Source organism: Phaseolus vulgaris, chromosome 9, assembly GCF_000499845.2.
Source record: "Phaseolus vulgaris cultivar G19833 chromosome 9, P. vulgaris v2.0, whole genome shotgun sequence".
Taxonomy (NCBI): domain Eukaryota; kingdom Viridiplantae; phylum Streptophyta; class Magnoliopsida; order Fabales; family Fabaceae; genus Phaseolus; species Phaseolus vulgaris.
Window position 1 is genome coordinate 3038909 of NC_023751.2, and position 9268 is coordinate 3048176.

The window sequence follows — 9268 nt, forward strand, 5'->3', positions numbered from 1 at the left end:
CATTGCATCTCAAACTTGGACCCTTTATTTATAGTTAAAAGATAATACATTTAACTTATAAATTTAGAAAATTCCTCTTAAATGACGTGTTGATGATCGATACTTGTATCGGACATGACACTCGTATGACACATGTAAGACACGTATCCATGAAATGTCCAATTAAAAAAGTATTTGTTAGATTTCTAACCATTTTAATACGGTCCAAACATAAAAAAGAAAAAATACATTAAATTTTTTACGATCCAATTTAAAAGAAAAATACATTAATTTTTTAAAAAAATTAAACTTTATTGTATAAATTATTATTATGATTATAAAAATAAGATTGCATATCTCTCCGCAGCTTGCGTGCTAAAACTCTCAACTATGTGTGTACATATTTTTTTATTATGTAAAATGAGCATTATTTATTTTTGATAAAATGAAGTTTTTTCTTTATTTTTAAGTCTTTTAAAGTTGAAAATTATTGTTTTAATATTTATCTCTAGTATTGTATTTTACTAATTAGCTTCTTATGATAAAAAAAGATAAATGAATAATTTATATTTTTAGTTAAATATATAATTTTAAATATTATAGTTTAATTATTAAACTATTAAAAAAATAATTTTTTAAGAATTTTGAAAACAAAGTATGAAAATTGGTAAAGTAAATTCCATTTAAGGAGACGTGAAACACGGATAAAATAATTGATTATGAAATAGGTAATATATAATAAAAAAATGGGAGTGGGATAGTCTTTGATGTGATGCGACGCCGAAGAGACCTGAAATTGAAAGTGTTTATGACTTATAAGTGACTGATGAGGACATTTGGCAGTGAAAAGAGCTTTCGGAACCATAAAAAAACATGCGACAAAGTGCTTTTGCTTCGTCACGAACTGTTCACATGGCTATCAAAAGTGACGCAGAGACCATAAACACGATTTTTTTCTCAATCCATTGTCTGAGCCAATCTTATACTTCTACACCATGTTAGTATAATGCCAAGCATCATACTACTAACATGGCAAGCTTTTGGAAGGATAAATAACACGTTCGCTTGGTCATGCAATGCAACAAACCTAACGCAAATGGTAGAAGAGAAGAGTGAACTTTTTGGCTGCAATGGAAGCGTGAGAGAATGCTATAGAGATAGATGCTAAATGTAGCAGTGGCTAGTAGAAATTGATTACAGGTACGAGGGCACTAGATTGCATTATTGGGAAGGTGGGAATAGTGGAAGAAGATATATGGTATGGAATTGAATGCAAGGGCTTTGGTTTGGTGCTGGATTATTATTATAACAGCCAAGAATTTGTTAAGTGGCTCGCCGCCAACTAAGGCTTTGGGAGATGGTGATGTGTGAATCTGGATATGGATATGGAAGAAATAAAAGTGACATTAGAAGAAAAAGTAAGCTCAAATATAGGAAAAGGGGTACAGAACAGAAGCCAATCCTTACAGCTGTATGCTTTGCCACCACCACAGCTGTTGCATGATCATATCAAATTATCTTTCTCTGTTTTGTTCAATGCCATTTAATAAGAATCATAGATAAAAAAAAAACAAATAAAAGAGAATATATTGAAAGGATTTGCAAAAGTAAAAATAAAAAATAAAAAATTAGATTGGTAGGAGAAAACATTCTACTTGTGTCGTAAGGAACAGGATGAACTCCTCTAAATTGTTTAGATGGTATGTTGAGTATAATTAGGTTATAATTAATTTAATTTAAGGCATCAAAATTATGTTAAATTATAAAAAAATAACTGTTAGTGTAGAAACCAGGGAAAACAGTCCAATATTATATGCACCAGTGTTTAGTAATGTGATCTACCAACTAAGAATCTTCCTTTATCATTAAAAGAATAACTGATTTAATTATATAAGTTACTTTGGTTTTTTCTTTTCCCTTTTCTTGGTTCTGTATTTCTTATATTATTATTTTTATGTTAGAGGAGAGACAGTGACATCATCGTTCTTTTCCTTTTCCAACTTGATCATGCACAAAACTATTTTGCTTTTGTGAAAAAACTACAAAATTTTATGGAAAGTCAACTCATTTAATAACTCCTAAAATGTAATAAACTGAACTTCTTTACACACTGTTAGTGTAGAAACCAGGTATAACAGTAAATAAAGCGGAAAGATTGATACGTAGCAGGTAGCAGGGTTTGCTTGAGAGACCGATGTATGCAGGTACGGTGCAACCACCAAATCCATTTAGCCATTTGCTTGTTACAATTAAATTCTCTTAACACCAATTGCCATTTGCTCCTATCCAAACCAACATTTAATATATTTCACATCTGTTAACTACTAATTAATACCAACCTGAAGAACTGATCAAAACAAAAAGATAAATTAAAATTTCAGTAAGTTACATATATAGAACATTCTGAACTCAAGTTCACTCAGTGACGCGGATACATAACATATCAAACTCCTCTAGCTGCTATAGCTATTCTGACCTTCTGAGTGCTACAAGCTAAAGGATTGTTGAACTTGAGGGATCTGAACGAATGTCAAAGTTACACCACTCCTGAAGGAAGTCGAACAACAAGTTGTCCTCCAACAAGACTGAAGCCAAGAAAGGATAAAAAAAACGTTAGAAAGTTGACAAGAGCATATTAAGATATTGCATATTCTTTGAATTTTACACTATCTACCTCTTGACGTAGTAGTAGCAAAAATCTGCCAGGATGAAAGTTTGAACAATTTCTGATAGAAGAACCAATGAAGGCCACAATCCGTAACCCAATGCAGTTAGTAGACGTCCACGAGTATCTAATACCTGAGGAAGACAAAGCAGCCATTCTCTTGATCACACAATCAGTTTAAATAAACTTAACAAGTACTCACAGGAAAAGAAGAAAAATATGAATCAAATTTCTTGCATGAGTTAACGTTCATTTATTCACTTCAACTTTTTCAAAAGCTCATTCATCTAACTTGTTTATAGAGTCACCTATTATGAACACGATAGCGCTTAACATTCTTGTCCTATATCGTTGGGCTATCTATCATTGGATATTAAAGGTTGAGAAGGTCAAAGGATCTAACTGGCAAACCAAAGGTCTCGACTCGATGTCAAAATTCTTATGCAACAACTCTCCTTAGAAACCATCAGAACCTTATTGTCGTGTGGGTAAATTGGTTCAAAGTAGGAATGTCATACAGAAACATTCAAGGAAATACTTCAACTAAAGTATGCACAATTCCAAACACAAATCTACAGGATATTAGGATACATCCGTACATGCATTTCAAGAACTAGGTGATAAAAAAACTTGGAGGAGTTCAAAATTTGACAAACCTGGAGCACCCAATGTGCACAACTCAAGAACCTTGCAATTCCCAGGGCAAAAACATAGTGTGCCGTGAATGGTTCGACGATCTGAAAGTTGAATTTAAGAATTAGATCCAACGTTATTTAGAAAGACTAACATGCAAAATTGAGTGATCACTGTATTTAGGAAGGCTATCTTGCAAAGGAAATAATTACGACATCAGCATCACCATTCCGAGCAATTAAAAGATAATGAAGAAAAGGCAGACATAAAAGTATATCTTTGAGACCTTAGTGTTCTGCATAACCCGCAGCTGAGGGAGAACAGAAACAGCTTCAAGATAAACACAAAATGCCCAGAGAATCCTATTAATTGTATGATGCCGGGTTGTTGGATGAATAAACAAGGACAGCACAGCACAAGGTATCACCTACATTTTGGTAAAAGAAAATCAGAACACTCAATACTCCAAGGCAGAGAAATTGAATCATCCATTCATTTGGTCATATAAAAGATAAAATATCTATCTCAGTTATAAAAGATATAACATCCTAGTTGCTATGACAAAAATACTTCCATTGAGAGATAAGGTTGGCTACTTTTGTTTAAAACTAAGACAATTCCATTCAAGATAAAGAGAAAACTCACAAAAATAGTAACAAATGAAAAGGTGAAATCTCCGCTGCCGTTAACCCATTTTGAAATTTCAAAATGTGATTCATCAATGAAGAATTTAAAAACAAAAATTTGAATTAAGCACCTTCCTCAAAGTCAGACATTAGCACCTCTGTTTCTGAACAGGTAATCCAGCCAAACAAGCTAGCAGGAATCACAGAACACATTCAAACAACCTCTTTCCCTTCCCCTTTTTTTCGTCATACTCCTTTTAAGGAGGAAATACACCAGAATGAACAATAACTATTGGAAACTAAATTTCGACTAGAACTGTAGTACTCATGCAGGAAAAAAGGAAATCCATCTAAAATAAACATAACGATAACATAATATAATAATTATATAATTTTGAGAAGCTCCTAAACTGTTTTTAAAACGGCCCTATTCCGGATTGTTGCAGAAGAAACCTCAAATTTGACCAACTGCAGTTTTTGTATTTAACGCCTAACCGAACAAAAAAGTTTATTATGCAAGAGTTCTTCAGGCATTAGTCGGTTGATAAAAATTACATACAAGATTTTGTCAGATGCTTAACAGCAAGGCCGAACAAAAGCAACATTGCCAACAGAAAACAAAATAAGTGCACAGTATATTGTTCACTTACAAAAAGAAACATAGATGACTTACCACATAGTATATTGCAAGGTTATCCTTATCATCCATATAGCTAGAATTGAGTCTGAAGCGTATCATATAAATAACCCAGATGGTCGTTCCAAATGTTGCCATATCGAGTAAGGTGTGTATATCATATTCCATCACAAAACTGCAGTAAAGTCTTACGCCAAGGAATATTGCCGTCAGCTCCTGCGATTTAAGCGAAAGCCCTACGATGATTTAAAGTCGCCCGTTACATGCAAACAAAAAACATGCAACATTAATTTCCGCTAAAACCATAACAGGGTTGAAAAACACCGCGAAAAATCACATCAACTCAAAGGTCCAATTTAACACAACCCTACCCTGAAATGGCAACGGTAATCTTTTTATTTTTTGGGGGAAAAAGGCGTTGAAGGTAAGATTGCAATGAAAATGAAGGGAATTGTACCGGCACAGGTTTTTTCCTTGGTGAGTTTGTAAATGAGGACGGAGATTCCTAACGCATGGACAAACTCGGCGGCAACGAAAAGACTGTCGTGGTCATGAACGACGATTCTGAGGAAGAGCAAGGCGGTCAGGCCGAATAGCACCGCAAGAAAGGCCTTCATCTTGGGCGGTTGCCGCCGAAACCATGTCGTCACGGCGTGGATCGGCCTCTTGCTTCCCTTCATTCTTCTTTTTTTTTTTCCCTTTTCCCAACAGATTATCTGTTGTCACTTTGTCTGGTCTTGTGTTTTCTTACTTGTTCTGAAAGAAGCTAAAAATGCAATCCAATCTATGTAATCTGTGTTCTCTCTCATTTGACGATGATTTAGAACGACACGTGTGATATTGATTTAGAAGTGTTTGTTTAATAGTTATATATGCGACGGGTGGGTTGCTCAACAACTCTTCTTCCCTACCTATAGACTCTTCTTCCCTGGCTATGGAAAGTGATACACAATTACATAAAAATGCGCATAATTTCTAAAATTAAAATAAAAAACACAAAATTTATATATTATATAATTATAAATTATATAAATTGATAATAAAGATTTATATTCATAAATGTCATTGATTATTTTTTAAACATAAAGATGTTTTTTTATAATTCATTTAAAAGAATTTTTTTCTTATTTTTATAATCATAATAAAAATTTATATATTTTTAAAAAATTAATATACTTTTTTTTTTAAATTATGTTAAAAATATATTAGAATTATCAGAAATCTAACAAATACTTTTTCAACTAGACATTTCACGAATACGTGTTCTACAAGTATCATACGAGTATCCAACGTCATTTAAAAAGAATTTCATGTTTCGACTTCATCTTCCTCATCCCTGCATCTTTCATTTATGAAGGTAGGTGGCTACGTACACGACACGGCCCACTCAGAAATTTGGTAATGGCCATTAATGCAAATGGTGTAAAAATATTTTACCACTTTTGTGGGGACTTTTTAGAGAAGATATTTAAAGACAAAGACAAAAATTAAAATGAAAGTCAACCTCCGTTTATTTCACTTTAAATATTTGAATGATTGATCACTATCAAAACAATAAATGCTAGTTTCATATGGATACAAAATAATCAGTAGTATAAATAACGAAAAGTTAGGATAAAGAAGGAAATTTAACCTAATAAAGTTAATGTTAGAAACACTTTATCGTTATATTATCTTTTTAACTATAGTACGATGGATCACCTGAGTCTAAACTATTTGAAAGACATTTTTTTATGCGAGATATTGGAAAAATCAATACTGAAATTATAATATTTATTCTCAAAGGTAAATTAAATATTGAAAACATAGTTTTCTAATTTCAAATTCTGAAAATACTAAAAGAATCTTTTGCCACACGGTTCCTGAAAGATACAATGAGAATAAAAGAGATATATATTCTCAGCTGTATAAGAAATTCTTAAGAACATTAACTTACGAAGATTTATAATTCAAAATTTAACCTAACCCATAAATCTTGTTCATATTCATATCAATGTGGTCTTAAAAATCAAATTTCACTTACAAATGTAGATGCAGATAAAAAAAACACACATACATATATAGGCGTGAGAGAGACAAAATAGTATAACATCATTTATTTGATTTATTAAAATTAAGAGTGGGATGAATTTAACTCTATAAACATTATTAGAGATTCTGACTGTACGAATCATTATATATAATATTTTTCTCACATACTTCATTTCAGTATAACAATATTCGTTTACTTTCGGAGTGGAATCAAAATCTTAGACACTGTTGCTTCATTACTACAAAAGATGTCATCAATCTGAGGGACTGAGGTAAATTGCAGTGTAACCTGATAGACAATTATTTATTTATAAAAAAAATCAAAATATAATTAGAATCCCCTTCCTTTTATTTTGATTTGAGACATAAAGTTATCTAAATTAAGAAAATTAAATATGTATTTATAGTTTTTTTTTTATAATATTTTCATCCTACACCTCACTAAATATTAATATTTTAATTATTTTTAATTTTAAAAATTATTTTAACATTTTACATTTTACCTATATTTTTATTAAAGAGATTTTTTAATTTTTTTTATTATAAATATTTTTTTTTATCAAAGGGACACTTTAGGTATTGCAACTAATATAAAAAAGCTATCCTAAAATTCCTAAAAAAAACAACATTTACAATACAACTCTCTTAAAAACACAAAGAAAAGACTAAACCGATCTAGATTCTAAAAATGGAATTGGTGTGAAAATATCATCACCTTATAAATATATATATCTGATACACAAAAATGGGTGATGATGATGACTCACATATGATAGGAGTAGCATGCTAGTAGGGTGTCCAAATGAGCGGTGACCACATGGACCTGAAATTGGAGAGGAAAGAGGCCAAAACCATAAGCAACACCACCAACGCCGCCACGCCCCAGGGAAAGCCCCCGCCTTCTGTTCTCAGTCGTATGCCGCCCAGGAATGGTGGCGGCGCCGGAAGCACAAGGCGCGATCCATGTTTGGAGATGGTGTAGGCAACGAAAATCAAGAAAAGGGGCAGCAGCAAGAGGAAGACGTGGAAGGTGAGGGTGGCTGTGTGCAGGGTGGACTTGAAGTTAACGTAAGACGGAACAAATAACAAAAACATGACTATGGCAACTATGGTGAGGAGTTGCAAAGGCGGCGCAGATAGAGAGCACAGAGTGTTTGTTGTCCACCCTTGTTTCCATGCTGGACCCCTTCTCTCCTTCAATAACCACGCCATTTTGAAGTTCTCTCTCACTTTATCTCTAATGGTAACATGTAGTGCAGTGGCTCTTATTTATAACACAGAATTTATTGTATTTGTGTGTTGGCTTTAGCATAAATTCTAAGATGGATTATATCTCCAACCAGAGCACCTTCTCTTTGGGATTGATACCAAAGGAAAAGCCACGCGCGGCCTTTGTTCAATGGAGAACTACATGAATGAATATATTCTTTGTTGCTTTTCCACCCAAAGCTTTTTTGGAAGCACAAATTCTCACGTTTCCCCTAAGAATGCTTCTATATCTCATCAAGATATAATAACTAATTGCATGCAAACATACTTTTATGTCAATTTCTTTTTTAAGATTGCCCTCTCCAAAATATCTCAATTTAAAGCCTTCCGAGGTCATGCAATGATGTTGAAAGCTTATTAGTCTCATTGGGGGTATTATTGAGACTCGGAGAATATCAGATCATGAATCGTTTGGTTAATATGATAAAATGGTTTTGATACTGATATGAGAAATTAGTGAGAAAGATATCATTTATTTCAAAAGAAAAAAAAACTCTAATGATATTAGCATTATATAAATATTATTAATTTTTTATTTTTGATAAAATATTTTTATTTTTTTGGTAGTTGTTCCTGCCGGTTGACTCGATCGCCTTCGTACGTTTCACAATACTCCCACGCCCGATTCTCTATGTCTTCGTTTGTGCTTCTCTCAATCTAACACCTGAAATCACAAAGACAAAGGGCGCCCTAAAGGTCGTTTGCACTTTGATGCTCAAGTCAATCTTAGGGTTAGGAAACACCAAAACTCTTAAGCGTAAAAGTTGTGTGTGAACTGTGTGTGTGAAGCAGCGCAAATGAATAGCATAGCTTACTAAGTTTGTTACTTCCCTTTATATAGTCCAGGATTTCCACTGTTTCTACTACCCAAAATAGGCTTTCATAGGGTGAGCCCCAACGTCGTTATTACCCACTCTTAGGGCAACCTAGCGCGTAAGGCTCCTAACTGGAGTGCAACCTCTGATGAGATGACCGCCTGGATGCCACCTCGTGCACCTGATCTCTGGGGTCACCCGCCTTGAGAGCGCCCTAGCCGTTCACGTGCCATGCATGCATCTCTCCCCTGGAACATGACCTTCTCAAGTTGTATCTTTTCCAGTGGCTCTTTACTTGTGTTACGCCTGAGCGCGTTAACCACACCATACGCATGGACTCTCGTGACCTAGGTTTCTCCCTAACTGATAACTGGTGTGTGGTCTAGGGTCCACCTTTTATGGCCCAGCTCTACTATTTGAGTCACCGATGTCCGATCTCTCATTGCCCTCACTATTCTGCAGAGGACACATCAGTACATCCTGGTAATCGACGCCTGACCACTCCTCGGCACCTTGGTTCACGTGCCTTACGAGACACTGGCCCACACTACTCATGGGACCCAACTTACGTGGCTCCATCATTACTAGTGGTCAACGACGCCCGAGGACTGGT

The 9268-nt window shown here is 34.1% G+C and overlaps 1 protein-coding gene across 1 annotated transcript; it reads right to left on the reverse strand.

Annotated features, from left to right (window-relative positions):
• Window positions 1-2327: 2327 nt before the first annotated feature.
• LOC137820652 (uncharacterized) lies at window positions 2328-7871 on the reverse strand. Its single transcript, XM_068624836.1, has 7 exons — window positions 7339-7871; window positions 4998-5472; window positions 4577-4776; window positions 3564-3704; window positions 3301-3381; window positions 2654-2778; window positions 2328-2564 (listed from the first exon to the last, which is right to left on the reverse strand). Exons 2-7 carry the CDS (start codon window positions 5218-5220, stop codon window positions 2516-2518), a joined length of 819 nt encoding a protein of 272 aa, XP_068480937.1. The 5' UTR covers window positions 5221-5472; window positions 7339-7871; the 3' UTR covers window positions 2328-2515.
• Window positions 7872-9268: the final 1397 nt, after the last annotated feature.

Bases quoted from the DNA above. Each gene is read 5' to 3' on its own strand.
- LOC137820652 (XM_068624836.1), bottom strand. From the start codon at position 5,220: ATGAAGGGAAGCAAGAGGCCGATCCACGCCGTGACGACATGGTTTCGG. The intron at 4,777-4,997 runs GTACAATTCCCT...AAATCATCGTAG, and splicing joins CAAGGAAAAAACCTGTGCCG to GGCTTTCGCTTAAATCGCAG. The intron at 3,382-3,563 runs GTCTCAAAGATA...TTCAACTTTCAG, and splicing joins GGGTTATGCAGAACACTAAG to ATCGTCGAACCATTCACGGC.